This window comes from Dromaius novaehollandiae, chromosome 3 (genome assembly GCF_036370855.1).
Source record: "Dromaius novaehollandiae isolate bDroNov1 chromosome 3, bDroNov1.hap1, whole genome shotgun sequence".
Taxonomy (NCBI): domain Eukaryota; kingdom Metazoa; phylum Chordata; class Aves; order Casuariiformes; family Dromaiidae; genus Dromaius; species Dromaius novaehollandiae.
In genome coordinates this window covers 35,319,757-35,343,014 of record NC_088100.1, presented here as the reverse complement: position 1 = coordinate 35,343,014, position 23,258 = coordinate 35,319,757, and the positions used below count along the sequence as shown (strand labels likewise).

The window sequence follows — 23,258 nt, the reverse complement described above, 5'->3', positions numbered from 1 at the left end:
CCTCTTTATGTCACTGATTCCTTCTCCGTGTTCTTGTTTCTTCCACATCAAAGTATGGATCTGAACAGCACCAGTTAATTTATAAAGGCTCGATCCATTGCTGTGAATTAAAGCCAAACGCTTGGAAGGAAGTCCTTGCCCTTAGTTGCTGAGGCTGTCAGGGCAAGCCAAAGCCACAGGCAAGACCACTTCTTTCATGCTGTTTCTTGTATTGTTTCCCTAGCCATAATCAAAGACAGTATATTGGGCTGAATCAGCCTTAGTCTTGTGCAGTATAGATCCTCTTATATTCTCATATCCATGTAAACGATAAGATCTTTTTGGCAGGAATCCTTTCTACTTGTGAATTTAAGTGCCGAGTACCATGAGTCAGTAACACCATCTAGGGCTTCTGTACAATGCTGACAAATAGCAGCTGGGAAATGAGAGCAATGGCACCAGCAGTAGAGAGTACCAATGATGAGTTTTATATTTGCATCTTTTCAGTTTTCATTTCTTTTTAAGGCTAATATATGGAAAAATCCTAAGGCAGAATGAAAACCCTGGGGCTGCAAAAGCCCAAACCAAACATTCCCGTAAAATTTGCCAAATCTTGTGCAAATGTAAGGGGAAAGAAACATGGAATGAAACATGTATAATTCAGCTCATATTTATAAAGCACCGATGATTATAATATTGTGTTGCCATAGTTACTGTTTGGCCCAATTTTTAAAAATTCATTAAAAATGCCATTTCAGGTGATATTATAAATATCATCTAAGAAAATCTTCAGGCTCTAATCACAAGACCAGCTAGACAAAAAGACATACCAAATAACCCTGTGATTACATCATTCACCTGCAATGTGGGCGACTTTCAACTACCCCTTCAACCTAACGGGACCTTCATCTCTGAAGAGGCCATCCTGTTCCCCTTGTTGGGTCTCTTGGGGAGCTCTGGCCCCACTCTTCCCCGGTAAAATTGGTCCATTTTAAAAATCTCCTATATAATTTTTGAGCTCTTTTCACAAAAAGAGTAAAATTGTTTCTGTAGCTTAGTGCCTAGCACATCACAGATTCAAATTCTCCCAGACACGGGAATTCATTGACCCAGGTCTCACCATGTCCTGGAAGAACATTCCAAAAGGTGGATTCTCAACTTGCTGCTTTGGCGAGTGGTACCAAGGTCTGGTCATCCTTGTCTCCTTTTCTTAAAATGACAGAGACAGAAATCAAATGGCCTGTTCAAGATGAACAAATGTTTCACTGAAGTCCATATGAAACTTTTTTTCACCTGAATGAGAGAAAAATAAAGGATTTTTTTCTTTGATAATTACTTATTGAATTATTGATTCATCTGTGGAACTGAAAACTCAGTTATTCACACAGCTCTGTTCTCCACTTGCTTAGGTGAGGAAATGATTAATAGTAACATAACTAGTGCCGTAATGAGAAAAGATGAAGAAATGAGCAGAAAATGAGGCTAAATTATAGCAGAGTGACAGCACTGCTCTTCTGATGATAGCAATTATGTCACACGTGAAAAATATTACTTGGTGACAAGTATATGTATCACACGATGAAAGTTCCTACACAGTTCCCTTTTAAATGTTCCTCTGAAAGTAAATGCTGTGCAAGAGCAGCCATTTAAATATGCGGCTTTACCTAGATGATTTAACTTGTATTAAAATGGTGCATAGCTTTCAACATTTTTTCATTTTTCAAATTACAGGATGGGATAAAACATCAGTTTCCAAAAATGGTAGGGGCAAAATGTCCACACCAGTAAAAGCTGGGCTGGCAGTGCTGGGAATAGAGCATTGCCATTTGCAACTGTCTCCACAGCTTGCGCTTTATGTGCATCGCTAATCCAGTGATAAAGAAGAGTGTGTCCTGATTTGACTGGCTCATGTCCCTACCAGACAGACCAAGCATCGTTGGTCCAACTTGCTTTTGCTGGTAGGCACTATTGCTTTGTGCTCTTCATTAGCACACTGAGCTCTGTGCATCCAGATTCCTCAGGTCTTAGCAAACAACTAATGCATAAATACATCAACCTGCTTCTGGGTTTCCCGAGCGCACAGCTGGTGCTAGTGCAATTCCTTTGAAGTCAGTGGAGCTATTCTTGATTGATGGGATTAATGAGAATCACAGGTATGAACTCTAAGAATGTAAGTGTGTGCGTGTGTGTGTGTGTGCATGCACATGTGCATATATATACTTACATAAATGTATTATATAAAGCTGTTTCTGGAGTGCAGTTGTAGCTCCTGAGCAGAAGTTTGCTCTCTAGCAAATCAACTCATCAACAATATTTATGATTCCTTTATGATATTCTTATATAACTTCTATCTGCATTTCTGTTTACTATAATAATAATCACTTATGACTACATTATTTTAAATAATTTTGATAGCCAAACAATGTCTTTATATTTTGAAATATTTTTGGTCAGCATTGCCTATTGATTCTGCCAATAAGGCTATAAGAGCTTCCCAACTGATTTTCCTCTCTTTGTGTGTGAGGCATCATTTGCACTTAGGTCACTATAACATTTTGAATAAAACAGCAATTTGTAAGCTAGAACACTCAGGGGAAGTCAACAGATGACAACTACATAAGTGATTAGAAGAGAATTGGACCCGGATGTGTAGGCCCTGCGGTTATTCAGAGGGGAACATGGAGATGGTAGAAAGGCAAGTAGAGTCAAGAACACCAGCTTCTGGTTCACACTTACTTCATAACATCAGCCTCGCATCTCACATCAGCCACAGGATGCCAGCTGCTGCTTCAGTAAGAGGTGGCATGGTAGAAACTGATAAAACTGTGCTCCTCCAGCTCTCTTTGTCTTCTGTCTGCCACAGTGTCACATAGATACTGCATGGTTTGAAGCCAGACTTCGGAAAAGTGAGCTGCTTATGGAGGCACTGGGGAAGGTCCCCTTGCACCCCCCTGTTAAAGCTGGTCTGTTGTGCAGTCACTAAGTAAGAGTCCAACAGCAGGGAAGTGTGAATCCACAGCTTGTGGCTACAGCGTTAGGGGAGATCTGCGGGCTCTGGGGATCCAGACTCCCAGGTTTATCTGTATTTTTTTTTAATCCAGTAGCTCTTCAATGTAAAATGTAAAACAGTCCTGAGAGCAGGGACTGAAATCTAACCTCCCTTCTTACCAGGGCAATTCCTTAACCACCATACTGCAAAGTCAGATTTCTCCTTCCTTCCTCTGCATCTGGGCACATGAGTCTTCCCCATCCCTTCCTTTCCCCCTGTAAAGCTGGATCAACTGGATCCACTGGACTGGACTCAGCTGGATCCTCTGGGAAACGGAAGTGCAAGTATTTCAGACTGAGAAGAGAAATAAATTCAGGTATTCCACTTTCTGGGCAAGTAATCTAATTTACCAGGCTCTGGCAGAAAAGGCAGCCACCCTTACAACTCTTCCTTTGAAGGGAGGCACCTGTGGCTCCCGTCCTTGTGCAAAGTCCGTGGTCAGTGGCTCTCCTTGGTCCTCAAGGAACAAGCCCCTCATGGTTCTGAGTGTAAAGACACATATTTTATGAGTAGCAAATGACTTCAGGTGGAGAATGATGTTCAGTTCAGAGAAGATGATGGGATTTCCAAGTCTGGGTAACCAAAATACAGATCTGGCAAAAAAGCAAGTGCCTATAAACTTTCAGATTTATATGTGGGATTTTTTTAATTCTTTCCCTCTTTACATTGCTCATTAATTGCCTTCCAGAAATCTACGTGCTTTTTGGGGGGATCTTGCTTTAAGCAAGAAGTAAGAGGTTAAAATACTCAACTTAAAGCTCTGTGAGGAGTCTAACCTCTGAGTGAGCACTGAGAGATGTACAGTTAGGACATTTCCTTCTCTAATTGCCTCTCATTGGAGACAAATCTTCTAATGCAGGGAGCAAACCTAACAAATTCATGAGAGTTGTCTTAGCTAGCCATGTGGTAGTAGAAAAGCTTTGTGTGTGTGTAGGGGTTTTTCTTTTTCCATTTATGCTGCAGATCCAGAACACATGGGCAGAAAGCACTAGCAAAGTTGAAGTTGAGAGATTGATGTGGTGGGCTGGTGTGTACTCCTTTGTGTCCAGGGCAAAATCCAAGCATCCTGACATGAATGTCAGTGGAAAACCTTCACAGCTCTTCAGACTGGCAGTTGGAACATGGCACATCAGGATGTGCTGATAGCCAGGGTTACTCAGTGCTGATGTTGTTAAAATCTATCCACCTCACTTTAGATCATAAAAGCAGCAGCTGACTGCTCTTGCACAGCATTTGAAATTTTACTGAGGATTCATTATTTGCTAAATCAGTGAGCATGGTGCTCACAAGAGGTCATGCTTAAAAATCAGGAAGGTATCTTCATAAGAGGATTTATTTTTCTCTGTTTTTATAGGTGAGTACTGTTTTATCCTTATATCCAGCTGTGACTGAAGTGGCAAAATGTAATACAAAACAGTGGAAAAGTAGCCTTAGTTTCTCAAAGAAAATCTGAGATCCTGCACTGAGGGTGATGGAGTTTCCATATTGACTGCACCTGGGGCAGACTCTTGCTCTCCAGCCGCATTGCTGTTGTACAACTGTGTTAGCAACTCCACACTTGACTCGCACACTGTGTTAAATGATGCTAGTTCCTAAATCCAGATTTTAAACCTCTCCACTCCTTTTCTGTGAAAACTCTTCTGCCATGTGTGAGACTTTGTCTTGGTGACCCCATCAACACAAGAAGAGATATATGTGTGAACTGGAGCCACCATCACTCATGTTGTTCAATGCTAAAATAAATCAGCAATTCTTTAGTGCCTGTTTTCTCTCATTTTTACTCCCCGCTAACTCTATTAACTCTGTCAAATACATTTTTTCACTAGTGTATCAAATGGGAAGCAGTGATGTGGACAACATTTAGTTTTAGGTGAAGGACTCAGGCAGTCCCAATCAGTCACTGGATCACACAGCTTTGAGGAAGGGTCAGTGAGAAGCACAAAAGAAAAGGAAGTATAAAAAAGGTCAGCAGGATTTAAACCAGCATGGCAAGAACAGAGGCTGAGACTGAAAGGTAAAGAACAAGAAACAGAGGAGAGGCAGCTTTAGGGCGGGAGATGGCAGCCACAAGACAAAGTGTATAGGAAGTGAATGTGAATTAGAGATGAATGAGAACAGAGGGAGAAATGAGGGAGCGAGGTGTTGGTGAAAACAGAGCACTGTAGGGCCTGAGCCAGTGGATGACAGAGGGAGAGAAGGTGGTGAAGAGAGAAAGACAGAAGAGAGACCAATCTGCAAGCAGAAGACGACATATAAAGAAAGATATAGCAAAGTACAGCAGAAGGCATCGTATTGGTCGTGCTGTCTGAGGCAGTATAGCAAGGCCAGTAGGACTTCACAGAGCTTGTTTGAATCAAAGGACACATGAGGGAGAAACTACTTCTGCTTTGATTTTCAGTTTCCAATAAGGGAAAATCCACCACAGTTCTTCATGAGTTGCTTTATGAGTACTTATTTTCACTCTTAAAAATGTGACCCTGATTTATGGATGGAGTATTTCTGTTCTATGCCCCTGCCCTCAGGGAAGTCGGATGAGTGGGAGGCAGCAGAAGGGGAAGCAATAGAGAGAGCGAGCTGTCAACAGAATAAAAGCAAGACACAAGTGAAAATCAGTCAGGGTTAATTCATTGTTACTAGTGTTATTCTTTCTCCTTATGGTAACTACCATCGTTTCTTTGGCTGTGTATTGTAGGAGCACTTGGGAGCCTTTGTCATCAGAAGGGGATGAACTGTACCAGGCATTGTACAGGTACAGACTAGAAAAAGCCAATTCTTAAAGCACTGATGGGTGGTTAAGAGTCATTTAAAGGACCCTGAGATTTGTCTGGTTTAGAGAAAAATAGGAATTGCTCTAAAATAGGAGGTTTGAGGGAGAACACTTATGAAGAGAAAGAGGGTGCTGTGTGGAGGAGCAGAACCAGCTTCTGCTACAGAATGCTGTAGAGATTTAACATGGTCTACGTGTGACGAGTGATGTTCTTATCAGGAAGGTCTCTGAAACATGCCAGCCTCGTTCTGCACCCCTGGCCTTTACAACATGTCATCTTCTCAGCTCTAGTCTTAAAAGTCCTCCATCACCCAGGTTTCCTAAAGAAAAATCTTTGTTCCTGAGGACATGGTTTCCCATGAGAATGATGAAGCTGCTCCCACCCAGGATCCAACTCAAGCAAAAGAGGTGAAAACACTGCCAAAAACTAAGTATTCCTCTTTTGGTAAGCTGAGAACAGCCACAGGTCTCCCTGCTGTCAAAGCCTCATGCTCACTTCCGCCACATAATTTTTCTGCATTAATAACATAAACATCAAAAGAGAATAACTTAGAAAAACAAGGTGAAGGATGAAGGCCAGAGCAGAGTGGGACCACAACATTAGTGGGATGCTCTGATAAAACCTGGATGTATGAAAGCTGATAATATTGAAAAGGGCAAGTCTATATGGGGCAGCAAGGAAATCATACTGCAGTGTGGCATTTCTCTGAAGTCCAAGACAGTTCGGCTGCTTACTCTGGAGATAGTTTGGTCAAACTGTTGGTTCTTAGTCACAAAAGCAAGATCAAAACATACTATAGAATAGATGATATCCCTGACCTGGTATAACAAGTACATGGGTCCTATTTCAGCTATAGTCATCATTGCTTCATGGACTCCCACCAATACAGGTTTTGCTACTCATGGAGAGAAAAAATGAGAGATATAACTTCATGTTGTGCATTTCTGCATTCATCTATGATTTGCAGTTAATTTTGTTCTATTTCTTAGTTAAAATATCTGAGGCAGGTGGGTAATACTGGAGATAATGAGCTTTCCAAGACATCGTATGCATACACACAAGTGCTGTGCAAGTAGAACACCAGAAGAAAAAAAATTGGAAAAGAAAAACAAGCCAGAAATGCTTTAGTTAAACTTTTGAATCATGATTCCAGACAGGCAGCAAAAGCATAATGTAGTGCAATGTTCATGCTGCAAAGAGAAAAAGAATTTTAAATCTAGGCAGCACGACTTATTTAGAAAAGATCTGGGGAATAATAAAAACAGTGTGTGTGTGTGTGTGTGTGTGTGTGTACACGCACGCGCGCTTTTTAACAGCTGCATGGAATAACCTGTTTTAAATAAGAACAAAGGTGAACAAAGCCAGTTGTCAGCGTAGCCTACCAAATGAAGTTTTTTACTGTGCATGACGTATGCCATATAAAATGTATTGCCTGAGATATAACAGCACAGAGTCCAACTTGTGGCCTTTTTCTCAGGCTTTTCCTATGAAGTCTTGTTTCAGGAATTTACCATCTTTATCTTCATTATTTATTTGTGTCCCAAAGGCCCAGTGTATCACTTTGTTCACTATATTTCCAGCAGCAAATTAAAATTATTCTCTCCTCTCCCTTGATATTTGAAGTTTTTGTGTGCTGTCAAGAACAGATTCACTGAACTCATCAGTATCTGTTATGCTCAGAGTAGGTAACTGGATAAGTAGAAAGTGGGGGGGCAGGGTTGCATTTACCAAATGAGTGCTAGTTGTCCAGAAATACAAAACAAAGACAAAGAGACCCAAAAGAGCAAGAAAAAATTGAAATTTAATGGTGGAAGATCTTCACTGCTTTGGGGGCTTTATGGACAAAAATTTTCAGTCTGGCAAGCTACGCAGTGTACTTTTTCATGTCTGGAAGTAAACACAAATGCAGGAAAAGCTTTGTTTGTTTTGCACAAACAGAAATATTTGGGCTTTTCGTAACATGTTAGAGCACCTGTAGAGATTTGCTGGTGCTGCCTTTGCTATAAATGTTACATATGTTTCTGCACTGACGGTAAGGAGCCAACAGAGAGTAGGGCAGTCTGCTGGAAAGGTTACAAAGCCCTGTTTACAGAGAATTTTCTAATCAGACAATCATTTGTTACAAGTCTCAAAGATCTGCAAGAGAAATCCATTGCTGTGCACAGTTCAGTGCATTTATATAGCGAGCAACCTATCAAAGAAATGTGTAGTCTATTTGCACATCATTAACTAGTGAAACCGATTCCATCTTTTGCTTCCTAGTTACTCTCCTTCTCTATAGCCGAAAACTGTGCCAGATAGTACAAATTCTGACTTTCAGAAGTGACCTGGAATTTGGGTTTCCTGTCTATTCTCTCCCCTCCATTTATTTCTTCGTGTTTTTCTCGTCTGATCTCACAACATTGCAACCGTTGTTTTATTCAGGAATGTATTTCCTCGACTACTTTGTCCCAGTGAAAGCATAAACATGAAGATTCATGAAATTCTGGGGAGCAAGTTATACTTTAATTAGTAAGTCCACAATATTGATGAAGATAAAATGGGTGGTGGCAGAGACATACCTAAGCTAATGCAACCCTCTGCTGCCAAGTCCACACTGTTTAGACTATCCACACTGTGCAAGTCTGTGGGCTGTGCAGGCACACCACTACCACGTTGCACTTTCTTTAGCAAGTCTTATATAGAATTGTCAGCTGGCTCACATCCAGGCAACTTCTGTGTGTCTACATCACATTATCCATGCTTTTATTCTGAAGTTACAGAGTAAGCTGGGGAGACAGCATTCTGGGCTAAGTCCGCTCTGGGGATCTGCCCATTGGTGGTCACAGGTGCAGATAGCAACTATGATGAGGCAGTGAGGTTGTGCATGTCGCCTTGTCTCAGTAATCCTGTCTGTTTTAGTATTTTTTCAATAGGAGGGTGGTCAGGCACTGGAACAAGCTGCCCAGAGAGGTTGTGGCATCTCCATCGTTGGAGGTGTTTGAGACTCAACTGGAGCAGGTTCTGAGCCCCCTGCTCCAAATGGACCTTCTCTGCGCAGGGGATTGGACTAGATGATCTCCAGGGGTCCCTTCCAACCTCACCGATTTTGTGGTTTTATGATTATGCACCCCCCAGGGGATGCTACTGGTTTCCTGTGGACTCTGCTTGCACCAGAGTGAGAGACTGGGTCAGGCTGTGCGGGATCCTCTGGGAATTTCCTCTAACAAGTTCCTTGCTAGGCAGGGACGCTGTCAATGCCCTCAACCCTTCCTCCTGTCCTCTTATGGCATGTTATTATTCTGCCTGTTTGGTTTTTGCTACCAGATTTGTGATGGGTACAGGTGGTGCCCTGAGGTCTGCTGTGTGGGAGGAAGTCTGCTGCACGGCTGCTGTGATCGAGAGCAGTTGGACTTCATGAGAGCAGCGATTCCTTCAGGGCCTCGATTCCCAGTCCACCTGATCCCTTCTTCAGGTCACTTCTGTGCGAAGCTGATTGCAATAGGTTCTCAGCTGCTATCCTAACATAAATATTGAGTAATGATCCTTTTGACATCTCTTCCCACATGCATTAGCGGCCCCTAAAATCTGACCTTTTTTTCTTTGTGCTCTGGGTTTTGTTTTGAGCCGTGCTAATACACTAGATGCAACACGACAGCCAGAAGCTTCGCTGAAATTTCTCTCAAATTGCTAAGCTGAGCTGAACCATGAAAACAAAGAAGCTCAGGGATGCCCTTGCTCTGTGATCCCTCCAGGTCCAGCCACGCTCAAGAGTAGGAGGAGGCTTAATTAAGACTCAGAAGAGAGAAGAGCCAGAGCAGATATGAGGGGGCTTCTAGGAAAGCTGCAGATTTGGGAGGGGTGGGGGTTAGAAATGGAGTGCAATGGTGAGGAGAAGGAGACTAGGGGTGAACGGTGGGTGCAGTGAGACTGGGATGGGCCACGCAAAGAGCTCAGAGCTCAGAGCCAGCCGGAGACTGAGTCTGTGGACAGATATCCCCTGCAGACCCAGCAGTGCTGCTGGAGAAGAGCCTTCCTCTGAATTGCTTATCACAGTCAAACCCATCTGTCAGCAGATGATAGTTTTGAAACTTGCTCGCAAAGTGGTCTACACCCTTCTAATAATGAACTGCCTAGAAGCTGACAACCTGCTATCGCTATCAATCATTTTATTAACTCAAATTGCAGACGTTTATGCAGGAAATCTAAAGCATCTAAACTCTTCTGATGATCCCTCTAAGTGTCAATATAATGCCACATCATTAAATATTGATGGTGGAGATTCATTTAAGTGTTTTCCATTGTGTGTATAATTTTCTCTTTTTAAAGAATATGTAGGATTAGGATTGCAAAGGCAAACACTCAAGGACATGTTAAGTGAATTAAGCAGAACATTTGTCTGCTGGATGCATATGGGCTGTGATCATTTCTAACTGCATGATCAAACACAAATGTTGTACAGAAACATTTGCTCTGTCGTTGAATAAAACAAAAACATTTTGGGATGCATCAGCATTGCACAGAGGAGGCCACTGTTTCTCTGTAGCAGCCCTGCTTCATCTCTTGAAAAGTATTTAGTACATGAGGCAGGAGAGTGTAAAAAGTGAGAGAATGATTAAAGCTGTTATATGTTTCCCTGGAAAATGTGACTCTACCCCTGTAGAGTTTGTGTGACGGATTTCCTACATGGTGCTAGTTAAGTCATGGGAAGCTAATTTATATGGGGTATGAAAGTTTTCACTTTAAGCATGATTTTCAGTTTTGGGGAGCTTGTTTGGAGATCTAGGTTCTGCCACACAGACGTTAGGAGCAGCCACAGCTGTGCTGGAGGCAAGAGGCACTGTGATCTGAGCACACACAGCGTGCTGCAGCTGGAAAATCACGTCCCGTGTACCCCAGAGCAGGGGCCCAGAACTAGACCTTTGCCCCTTTGTGCTCCTATTGCCTTTCCAGAAATTAGTAATTCTGCTCTCAGAACAGAGTTTGAAGTCTGAGTGGCAAAGAAGGTCCCTGAGCAAAGAGGATAAAACCAGTCATTAAGTACTTGCTTTTTAAATGACCACTGTCCAGCCTATCTACTGAAGGAGGCAAGGATCCTAAGGAAAAATAGTATGAGATCATGAAATGAAGCAGTTTCTCAAAAACGCAAATACATACTGGTCTGTTTTTATGGATAATAATACTTGACATGATTTTTTTTTTTTAGATCCTTCAGTCACCTTAGGGAAAAGGAAAGGAGAAGAGAAAGGGAAGAGAAAAGAAAGGTTTCTAGTCCTCATTGTGAGGACTGAAAAGATGACCTTGAACAACCTAGTGATTCATTAGGCAAAAAGAAGGAATCTCCAGATTCTTTTATTTTGATTTGGGAAAAGATCTGATTGAGGACGTTTTTATGCAGGGAGCTAGGAGAATGGTGCTTTTCAGACCTCATACAGTCTTTTGAGTTAACCCTGGTGCTATACATGTGTTTTCAAAAACCAGCATGCATATATTCAATCCAGAGGGGAAAAAAGATTGTCTTTATTTATGTATGCCCTTATCAACTGATACCAAGATCAACTAACGCTTACCAACAGCGGTAAGGTCAGTTCAAGCACTGTGACGACAGCAGAAAAGCAACAGCAGCTTTTCTTGAGTACGAGGAATGAAGTGGCCACTCAGACTGGGAAACATCTCTCTTGTACATTCATTCTAGGGCAGTTAAGAGAAAGTAATTCATGCGGGTTCCTCGAGATCAAATTATTACTCCTTAATTGTTAAGCTATAAACTCTAAGCCTAGAGGGGGCTGTAAATAATAAACTCTAGGAAAGGCTGCTCAAAGGAAATGCTGACCGAAGTGAGCCACGAAGTCTGTTAAAGTGCTTTCAGTGCACGCACATGAAGCTGCAGCTGTGAGTGCGGCGAGCTGCTTCGGTGTCCGCTTTGCTAAAGGCAGCTCACAAAAAAATAAAAAAAGAATTGCCCGCTCCGAAAGGCAGCTGCAGGTCTCCGCGGTGAGATCCCATCTCGCATCGATAAACCCGCCTCCGAAAACCTCAGGGCGCTGAATCCTAAACAGGGGCGATTGCGACCGAAATTCAGGCACGCCGGCAGAACCGGCCGGGGCGGGGGGGGCGGCCGGGCTCGCCCCTCCGCGCAGCCCCCCGCCGCAGCCCATCGCCCCCGCCTCGGGGCGGCCGCGGCTCCGCCCTCGGCGCCGCACACGGCCGCGCACCGCCCCCGCCCGCCGCGCTCGCTGTGCCGCCGGCCGGGCAGCGGCGGGAGGGCGCTTCCCCGGGCGGCCGGGGGGAGCGGGGCTGGCGCGAGGTGCGGTGCAAACTTCGGTTTGGGGCTGGGGCGCTCTTTTCTTTGCATCTGAAAAAAAAAGTCTAATGATAAAGGTAAGAAGACTCAGCTCTGGTTTTATTCGCGCGGTGCTAATTGTTGCCGTACGCGCGCGTCTCGCTTGCTGTGCGAGTTAGCGGGGGAGGCAGGGCAGCGGCGGCGGGGCGCGGCCGCGAGGCGTCTGCGGTGGGGGCTTTGCGCTGCGCGGGCGCGGGGCGCGGCGCACCTGGGCGCGGCCGGCCCGCGGGGCTGCGCCCGGCGCAGGTGCAGCGTGCGGGCTTCGTGCTGCCCCCGGCCCGCCGCATTGCTGCCGGCGTCCTCACGGGAGGGGGGGTAGCTGGAAGGAAGCGCCTGCCCGGCTGCAGCAGCCTAACCGGGTTTTGGTTTTGGTTTTAAAGATCCGCGGTGCTTTTCCTGTGTGAACGAGGTACCGAAAAGTCGGCAGGACGCGGAGTCTAAGAAGTGCCCTGATTCTAAAATGCTGAGCTTACTTGCTGGGCGGCTTAAGGCAGCTATAGCACAGATAAGTGGATTTTCATTCTACAAAGTCAGTGTTAAAAATTCACAAAAAGAAGGGAAAAAGCATTACATAAGGCAAGCAATGTGTCCCCTTAAAAAGAAAAAAAGGAAATGTTTTCCCCAGTGTGACTTGGGAACTGTCGTGGACTTTTGAAGTAGCGAAATTATTAATTTGCATCTGATCTAACGACACAGTCACTTCTCAAAAGTTAACTCAGCAGTGAAGACTGTGGTTTTGTATGCTTTAACTTTACACAGTAGGTAATCACAAAAATTGTTTTTTAGGTTCACTAGAACCGGTAACTACATTTTTACAAGTTTTTATTTGTTTTCAAAGTTGACCATGTGATAAACTGAACAGCAGCTCGTGAAGTTCTGAATCTAGATAGTTCAAATGTATTTCATTTTTGTTAGCTGGCTTTAGACTTTAATGGACTAGAAGGAGAAAGTAACACAAATGTAATTTATTTTTTCTCTTGCCAGTGGCCCCCCAGATATGATCACATTTATGTCTTTCTTCTGTCAGTTGAGATGAGTATGAGGGAAGGACTGAAGCCAATGATTTGAAAGTGTTACCGAATTTTGAATTGCCCAGCTTAAGTGTTAGGCCAAATTATTTTGTTTCCTAGAGAGCCTAACCACCTTTTGCCTCTCTTTAATTTTAATTGCAGTCATAGATGCTCAGAATCCCTGAGAATGAGTCTCTAGGTATCTCAGTTTGGCACAGAGGCACTCAGCAATAATGCTGACAAGTGGAGGATTTCCTAGTGGCTGCAGAAATAATCTTCAAAATCAGATGTCGTACTTTAAATGGGAAAAAAAGTGAAGAAGGAATTGCTTTACTAAGTTAAACCTCTTGGTGTTTTTCATTATGCAAAGATTCTACTGCTCAGTCCTTCACATCGTTTTACATCCAGGGAGTTTTACACTAGGAAGTTGTCCAGTCTCTCTAATTCTGCACATGGAGAAACAAACTCTTTATGGTTGAACTGGGAGGAGAGGAGAAAGGAGCATGCAAAGGCACTTGCTTTCCTGGTGCTTCCTCAAGATTGCTGTGTGAGTGGCAGAAACCCTGTGAGCTGGCGTGGCAGGCCCCTGGGGAGGAAGCAACCTTCATCAGCTGTCACTCAGCTCATCCTTAGAGTCACCGAGTAGTTGCTACTGTGCTTCTCTCACCCCTACTTACTGGCTGTTCGCAAAACATGACAGAAGTCATTACATCCAGTCAGAACAAACTTTCAATTCTAGGAACTGAAATCATAACAAACCAGGGTAATAAAATAGCAGTGCTTCTGTGATGGCTTTGTATGAGAGCAGTGGCGAGGAGCCCAGTGGACCTACAGGGGCCAGACAAATCTTGCTTCCAGGCTGTGTACAAACTCAGCAAAAACAGATGCCAAAGAAGCACCTTACATGCCCTCTCTCCATCCCATACTCTTCGTCCCACCTGGAGCTGAGACTACTGTTTCTCCAGCTGCCACGGTCTTGATGATGGGGCGAATAGCCCCCATTGCTCTCCGCGTGAGCTCCTCCTGCGGATGCTTCATTGCACGCTGGGAGATACCTTGTTAAGCTTGGCTTAATCTGCTTCCAAAGGGGGAAGCTGAACCAGATGAACGCAGCTGAAGGGTTGTGCCAAAACACGTGTCTACAGGGGCAGCTTGCGTGCTTGCAGGCCCTGCCCTTGCTTGCCCTTCCTTTCCAGGCTTTCCTCATGTGGGTGAGTGCCCGTCGCTGCATTGTAGATGGGAAAGGCTATAGAAGTGTGAGTGCTGTTTGGTCATTGTAATGGTAGTACTTTGAAACATGCCTGTGGAAAGCACAGCTCAATCTCTGGTATAATTTTCAGTAAATACTTTGGAGGGTTTTCACTTTTGCATGCTCTGTTTAAAATGATCTGAAGTGAATGCTTCTTGGAAGGGGGGTTATTTTTTGGAAACTGCTGAGCATCTTTCCCCTGATAACTGAGATGTCTTCATATTTTCATAAAACATTATTAGTCACTTTGAAGAATGGCTTCTCTAATCAGCTATCAGTGCTAAGCCGGGTTTCTGTATGTTCCAGTTTGCTGTGTTTATTGCATTTCAGATATATTCATGAAGTTCATGATCCTTTGGTCCTTAACTTCCTATGTGTTTATGCTGATGATTTCCTATGGATGTTTCTGAATTTCAGATGAGGATTTCTTGTAGGCATATATATTTGTCTTGAAATACTAATTTTTTGAGGTATACAGAAATACACTGGCATTGGCAAACTTCATGGAAAGTAAGCTGCTCTGTGCTATTCTGAAGGGTAATAGGTTGGCCATTCAGAAAGGATTTGTATTGTCTGCCTGTTATATTTAATTTATGCCAAAATTAGCTTCGATATGCCACCTGGTGATGGCTTGATAAGAAAAAAATATTGTCAGAACATCAGTAGTCTTGGTGTATGTTGCAGAAGGCAAAAACAGTGCCTACTGACAACTATCTGTGGTTTCTTCTGCAAATATAGATGAGAATTAATACTTGATTTTTGGCTAGGGTCTTGCTGCTTCTACTTCTCTTAGCACATATACATAAAATAAATGCCATCTAAAATTCAGTAATGCTCATCTAAGTTCTTCTGGTACAATTTGGAATGTCCTTCAAAAACACCAAAACATTATTCTCCAGCTGTAAGTTATAATTCATGTAATTCGTGTTGAAGTCTAGCTCTAGTTTGAAAAGAGACTCTGTGAAAATGGTACTGTGGGGTTCCTCCTTTGTGTCTCAGTGATTGAACCTGATATATGCAGAAATAAAACAGGAAGAACAATGTGTGTGGTCAAATTAAGTCTGTAACTTTATTAATTCAATGAATCGACTGGCCTTACAGAGAATGTTAAACCACCCTGATGGCTAACCAGCAGAACTAATCCAGTGCAGCCTCCAGCTAGGAACCCTTCAATCTCTATTTCTTTCATATGGAAAGAATTAGGTAGAATGATCAGTGTCCCTTGTCACCTGTCCTCAGGTGGGGGCCAGGGACCTATGTAAGGCTGGCACTCCACTTGCAACAGACTGAAGCCTTGTCTGTGTTGGTCTCCTCTTCTCAACTGCCAGAGGCCAAGGGTGTGCCATTCTACAAACTGAGTCTGCACCATAGTCCATGATGGTCTCTTGCAAATGCATTGACATAATAACCAGACTTTCTGACAGCTGGCATGTAGCTGGGAAAACAAAACAAAACAAAACAAACAAACAAAAAGCCAGCAACAACTGTACAGTATTGGCCAGTTTTGCTTTGTGGAAAAAAATGTCTTCTAAACCTGAAGGAATGATTAGCCCAAGTCTCAGGAGGTCAGTCAGCTGGTAGGACAAAGCACAGGCATATAATCCTAATAAAAGTTAGAAATGAAACCACATCTCTGGAGGGAGAGGGATGAGCAGCTATTCGGCATCCCATGGTGCTTCTGACAATCAGTCTGAAGCTTTGGAGGAGGGAAGAGGAAGCATAAAGACCTGGTGCAATGAAAAGCTTCATCTCCAAACCCAGAGGAAGGAGGATAGAGAAGGTATTAGGTATTACCCATCCACTCACACCTTCATCCTTGCTGGCTAAAGAGCTGTTTCCATTGCTCAGTTCATAAAGGAGGTTCAAACTAACTCATTAGTTGCTCTTTCTTCTCTCAGATGTTTAGCTGCTCTGCAAGCTAAGGTTGATTTTTGGAAGTCTTCATGTTCTTGACTGTCTTGCATCGCTATCCACAGACTTTCCTTGTGCTAATATAGCACTGCTCAACTGGGCTGTAAACAACTAGCTTTTCTGCGTGTGGAAGGAAGCAGGAGACATAGCTCCCTGATGCAGAGGTGACCGTACTCATTTGCATCAGCAGCTTTTGTAGGTCGGTGTCCTGTCTCAGCACCAGTCAGTATCAGATGCATCTTTCTTGAGGATGCAAAATTAGAGAATGGCACTGTCCTCCCAGATGTTTGTTTTTAACTCAGGCAGTTAACACATATTCACATGTAAAGGTTTACTATTTATCCAATTTACTGTAAAGATGAATATATTCTTGAAAGCTGGATGGCTGTAGGGCACATGTTCTTTGAATATTGTGGTGTGGTGTGGTCAGATTGCCAGAGAAATCTAGGAGGGAAAGAGCACCTGGAAGAGCAGAAGACACAGCAGCAGAAGGCCATGTATTCAGAGAATGATTTGGGTTACATGTTTTGACATAATACATATGGTAACCTATGGGGAGAAGAAGATACTCCTTAGATCTTAATAGGGCTTTCCAAAAACAAGCAGACATTCTGCTCCCCCTTTTTACAAGGAACTTGATCTGCTTCCTTCCCCGCTGTGTCCTGAAATCCTGAGCCATTGACACTCTTACTGACTCTTACGAATGCAGATTATATTATTTTATCCAAGTACTTCTCCTCATCTCTTAAAAGGAAACAAAAAAAACCAACATAGCAAATAGAAGGATTGGGCTCAGGGTGCCAAACTCTGTTGGCTTGTTGGTGTTTTGACTATACCGAGCTCCACATTTGTTTATTAAAAACTTTTTTTCCTTTTGTTTATTTTGACCCTGAATGCTGATGTTCTCAACCTCTTGACAATCCAGAGTGCAGTTGTTCTGGATAATACATTAAAGACATATGTACACTGAGTCCCTGAAGTGCTTTTAGTGTTGCATTGGAGCCCATGCAGATCTGTGTTACTCAGGAAACATTAGCAGCAGCAGTTAGATTGAGAAGCCTGACAATAAATCCTTTGTAAGGGTCAAAATGGGACAACATCATCTTGGAATTCTGCTGAAATTGTGGTTTAACCACTGAGTTTTGATAGTTATACAAAAGATACAAAAGCAAGCCTAAACTCAGCTTTATTTTAGTATTTAGAAATAATAACACTGAAAAAGGTGTGCATTTTATTATTTTGACATTACACAGATTTGGAAGCTGCTTTCCCATCCATCCCTCACAGAAACATTTTAGAAACTGTTTCCCTGGACACAGAAAACAGGAAAAGACATCTTCAGTTGTCTTACTTCTTGTGAAAGGTCACTTGTTAAATCTTAGGCAGTATAGTTTCAGTGTATAAAAACTGAGGCAGGATAAAATGCTCCACAGTGCTTTCTACCCTTATTCAAGATGCTAACTAATTCAACCAGTCATGCTGGCACAGTAATGGTACTTAATTTCGGCTTTTCCTAGCGGGGCAAAGCCTGAGACTGCACGTTGCTAACTTTCCTGATAGGTACAGCAAGGCAGTGACCATGCTAATGTGCCTTCTTCTCTTCTTTTTGAGCCTCATCCCTGACATTTCTTTGTCTTAGCTTGAACAGGTATGTGGGCCTTTTGCATGAAGGGGCTGTCTCAGCGGTACTCCCCACTTAACCTTCAGGTAATTGTGGGTCCCACTGAACCATTTTGCACTCTGCTTAGCAGCTTGGCAGCTGTACATTGCCTGTAGCAACTGCTGTGTGGAAATCACACATGCCTGTTACGAACAGCCTAGCTATTCAGCATCGTAGGCCCTTTTCTGAGCATCTTTAGAAAGGCTTTAAAACAGCAAGATTTTAAAAAAGAAAACAAAGCACTGTGTATTTTTCTGATTTTGAATTTTTAGGAGCCACAAAATTTTCCTATGGTACGATAGGGATTGGAAGCATTCTCATTCTTTAGGAGCTCATATTTTCATTGTATTTGCCTGACTTTGGGAGATGGATCATTTTGAACACCACCAGGTTAGGTAAAACTGGTCTGTCTCAGCCAATAATATTTTGTAGAAAGGATGCATGCTATTTCTTTAAAAATGTAGCATGGGGGAGACTAGGAAGAGTTCTTGGCAGAAACTTTTGAAGAAAGCAGTGCGATAGAATAGCTAGGGAATATATTGCATGCTAATAAAGTTCCTTCTTTTTGAGTGCTTTGTGAGTGGCAGCGGGCCTTTTTTTACCTTTTGACATTCTAACTTGACCCATAATGAGGCATACACCAGCATGTCTTTTCAGTCCTTTCCAAAGAGCTGCCAAAACTAAAGAGATTTTTTTGAGAATAATCTGTGACCCAGCAAGGTTGGCTATAAGGTTTGTTTGTTTTTCTCTCTCCTGCTGGTTCCTGCTATTCTCTTACTCCCACATCCTATCCGACTCTTGTTTTCAGATGCATTCTTCAGCCTTCTCCTTCCCTACCTACTGCATCCTGTGCTCTGTTTTCTGGCTTCCTTCTCTTGTCTCATAGCTTTTCATTCCAGTTCCTGTTCTTTCTGGTCCCCAAGGAATGAGGAGTGAAACATTAGTAGTTGCTGGAGAGGTTAATAAGGCTCTTGTTAGTTTAGCATTCAGGTGAGGGCTCTGAGAGATGCTCTCTGTGTAGGACGTTGGGCCCTGGAGCCGTTTGCTCCACTTCATTGCTGGGGCAGCAGAGAGGAATGTGTATCTGTGCTTCACCCACTATCATTTACAGTCCAGCATTTTAGATAAAACTACTGATCAAAGTCAATCTTTGCTAAGATTTGGATGTTACAGTTACTACAAGTTAGTTGACAGGTGGTAACTAGCTCTGCTAGGGACGCTTCATTGTGTGCCTTGGCTATAAAGAAGTGCAAATGTTTTAGACATAAGGTGAGCAAAGCAAGTGGATTTGAATCATTACAGGTAGCTTGATATGGGAGTTGCAAGTACTTTGACATTGTTTTGAAAAACATGTGATTTCACAGTACACTCATCATGCAATGCCTGTGTCGTCTTTTCTAAATCATGTTACTGCTTTTGCAATAAAACTCTTATATTAGTGGGAGATATAGCCTTGTGTTATCTGTGCCTGTTTATCAGTTGAGGATCACCATCCTCCTAAATCTGTGCTTACATATGCGTAGGCACTTCCTGTGCTGATGTCAATGTGTCCCGAATATGAAGCACAAATACAAAATACTTAAAAGCATGCTTCACTGCTCCGTTGAAAAGTTGCGTGGATAAGCCTGGAAAATGTAGGTCTATATTATTTTTCTGAGGATACGCCTAATTTGTGTCTCATGAGTTGTCTGAAAATACAGCTTTACAGGATATGAATTAGAACATTTTCCAGCTGAGGTTAGCTGTAGCCAAAGGTTTGATTAGTCTGACCCTTGTAGTCAACAAAATCTACTATTGTAAATGAAATTGGGAAATAAATAAACCTGGAAAAATAAACCTTTTAATATAATAGTCACTGTGCTGGCAAACTTCTCTTCCTGTTAGTTTCTTCCGCCAGTGATGCCCAGATGGTTATCAGTCAAGTGCTATCAGTCAAGTGCTACTGTTCTTCTGTCCAGCTGATTTATTTATGTCCAGGATTGATATATTTATGTATGGCTGCATGTAGTAATTAGTTTTGTTTCTTAAATCTCATTTTACACATTTTTGGCCGTATAACACATTGGTGAATAATCCACCTTGTAAAACAAGTTCAATGTAAATGAATTGATAAGTAGGTATTTCTGTCCTTTTGGGATATAGTATACTTTCACCAACATCATCCTAACTGAGAAATAAATGTGAAGAAATTAAAAACTGTTGTATTTGTTATCTGTATACCTATAAAATTTCACTGATTTTTGGAATTCTAGGTGTTTTCTGTAGTTTTCAATTAACTTTTGTAATTTAAAATATTTTGGCTAGGAAGTGTAATTGTAGTAGGTAGTTACCTGTTGTAAGACTACTTAGGACGTTAATGCGTAAAAAAAAAAAAAACTTCCTAAAATGAAAGTGATTTAAAACTGGAGAAATAAACAGCAACTATATGTATTTTCCAGTGTAATGCATCTGTTGTAACTTGTTTCAGGTTAAAGAAACTTCTTGAGCAGGAGAAGATCTACCAAGCCCGCAAGGAGAAAGAACATACAAAGAGACTCAGTAAACTAAGAGAAGAACTAGTCAAGCTCAAATCATTTGCACTCATGCTGGTGGATGAAAGACAAATGCATATTGAACAACTTGGACAACAAAGCCAGAAAATACAAGATCTAAATCAAAAACTAAAGGAAGAAGAAGAAAAGCTTAAAATTATTAGTGCAAAAACAAAAGAAGATGGACAAAAACTGATGAAGTTAGAAACAGAACTTGAACACAGGACATTATCATTTTCTCAAGAACATGAGGAGATGACTGCTAAACTGGCTAATCAAGAGTCACATAATAGACAGCTAAGGCTTAAGCTAGTTGGGTTGACCCGTCGAATAGAGGAACTAGAAGAAACTAACAAAAATCTTCAAAAAGCTGAGGAGGAACTTCAGGAACTAAGAGATAAAATAGCAAAAGGGGAATGTGGGAACTCTAGCTTAATGGCAGAAGTGGAAAACCTCCGCAAGCGGGTGCTTGAAATGGAGGGAAAAGATGAAGAAATCACAAAAACTGAATCTCAGTGTAAAGAGCTAAAGAATAAACTGCAAGAGGAAGAGCACCATAGCAAAGAGCTGAAACTTGAAGTGGAAAAATTGCAGAAAAGAATGTCAGAACTAGAGAAACTGGAAGAGGCTTTTAGTAAAAGTAAGTCTGAATGTACCCAGCTACACTTAAACTTGGAGAAAGAAAAGAATTTAACTAAAGATTTGATAAATGAGTTGGAAGTGGTGAAGACTCGAGTAAAAGACCTTGAGTCATCAGAAAGCAAGTTGGAAAAGGCTGAAATAAGCTTAAAAGATGACCTTACAAAGCTGAAGTCATTTACGGTAATGTTGGTTGATGAACGAAAAAATATGATGGAAAAAATAAAACAGGAGGAAAAAAAGGTTGAGGGTTTAAACAAGAATTTTAAAGTGGAACAAGGGAAAGTTATGGATGTTACTGAGAAACTGATAGAAGAAAGTAAGAAGTTTTTGAAATTGAAATCTGAAATGGAGGAAAAAGTATCTAGTTTAACAAAGGAAAGAGATGAGTTAATTGGCAAACTAAAAAGTGAAGAAGAAAAATCCTCTGAACTAAGCTGTAGAGTTGACCTGTTAAAGAAAAGAATTGATGGTATGGAGGAAGTAGAAAGAGAAATAACAAGGGGTCGAGCCAGAAAAGGACCAGAGCATGCTTGTCATGAGGACAACAAGATTAAAGAACTTACCATTGAAATTGAAAAACTGAAAAAACGTCTCAAACAATTGGAAGTGGTTGAAGGAGATTTGATGAAGACAGAAGATGAATATGATCAGCTAGAGCAGAAATTTAGAACTGAGCAGGACAAAGCTAACTTTCTTTCTCAACAGCTGGAGGAGATGAAACTCCAGATTGCCAAAAACAAAGCGATAGAAAAAGGTGAAGCAGTGAGCCAGGAAGCAGAGTTGAGGCACAGGTTTCGTCTGGAAGAGGCTAAAAGCAGAGACTTGAAAGCAGAAGTTCAAGCTCTTAAGGAGAAAATCCATGAGCTGATGAACAAAGAAGACCAGCTTTCCCAGCTCCAAGTTGATTATTCAGTTCTTCAGCAAAGATTTATGGAAGAGGAAAATAAAAACAAAAGCATGGGGCAGGAAGTTCTGAATTTAACAAGAGAGCTAGAACTTTCCAAGCGTTACAGTCGTGCTCTGAGGCCCAGCATAAATGGACGGAGAATGGTAGATGTTCCTGTGACATCCACTGGTGTGCAAACAGATGCTGTAAGCAGTGAAGCAGCGGAAGAAGAAACTCCAGCTGTATTCATAAGGAAATCCTTCCAAGAGGAGAACCACATCATGAGTAATCTGCGCCAGGTAGGTCTGAAAAAACCCATGGAACGTTCTTCAGTGCTTGAGAGATATCCTCCGGCAGCAAATGAACTTGCAATGAGGAAATCTTGGATACCATGGATGAGAAAGAGGGAAACTGGGGCTCAGGTAACTCCTGATAAAGGAGCCCGAAGCCATGCTAGTGCAGGGCATCCTGGGGAGGTTGTCCTATCACCAAAGCAAGGTCAACCTCTTCATATTCGAGTGACACCAGATCATGAGAACAGCACAGCTACTTTGGAGATAACCAGTCCAACCTCAGAGGAATTTTTTTCAAGCACCACTGTTATTCCTACTTTGGGAAATCAGAAGCCACGAATAACCATCATTCCCTCTCCAAATGTTATGTCCTCAAAAGGAAAAGGCAGTGAAAGTCCGATGGGCCCAGATCGTTCTATGTCTCCAGTCACTATAACGACATTCTCCAGGGAAAAGTCTCCAGATGGAGGGAGAGCACCCTTTGTGGACAGACCTGCATCACCAATTCAGATTATGACAGTATCGACATCTGCAGCACCAGCAGAAATCTCTGTTTCTCCACAGTCACAAGATATGACCATGGGAAGGGCTGTCTTCAAAGTGACACCGGAAAAACAAACTGTTCCAACTCCAATCCGGAAGTACAATGCCAATGCCAACATTATAACAACAGAAGACAACAAAATTCACATCCACTTAGGTTCTCAGTTTAAGCGCTCTCCTAGTGCTGCATCTGATGGTGCAAGTCCTGTGATAACAGTCAGACCAGTGAACATAGCAGCAGAAAAAGAAGTTGTGACTGGTACCGTCCTGCGATCCCCGCGGAACAGTCTGTCCCCACGACCAGGAGCAAGCAAAGTGACAAGTACTATCACTATAACTCCTGTTACAACATCTTCCACACGAGGAACACAATCAGTGGTAAGCAGCATAGTCTTACATGGAGCGTCTCTGTAGT

At 42.3% G+C, this 23,258-nt stretch overlaps 1 protein-coding gene across 6 annotated transcripts in view; it reads left to right on the top strand.

The window, feature by feature from the left end:
- Nucleotides 1–23,258, top strand: part of FILIP1 (filamin A interacting protein 1) — a 110,073-nt gene that overhangs the window by 69,534 nt on the left and 17,281 nt on the right. For 5 of the 6 annotated variants that reach the window (XM_026102275.2, XM_064508682.1, XM_026102277.2 and 2 more), the window contains one exon: nucleotides 20,416–23,221. In XM_026102275.2, coding sequence (XP_025958060.2) covers nucleotides 20,416–23,221 — 2,806 coding nt within the window. Of the gene's footprint in view, nucleotides 1–12,021; nucleotides 12,157–20,415; nucleotides 23,222–23,258 lie in introns of those variants that run through there. The other variant, XM_026102279.2, reaches the window with a different exon arrangement.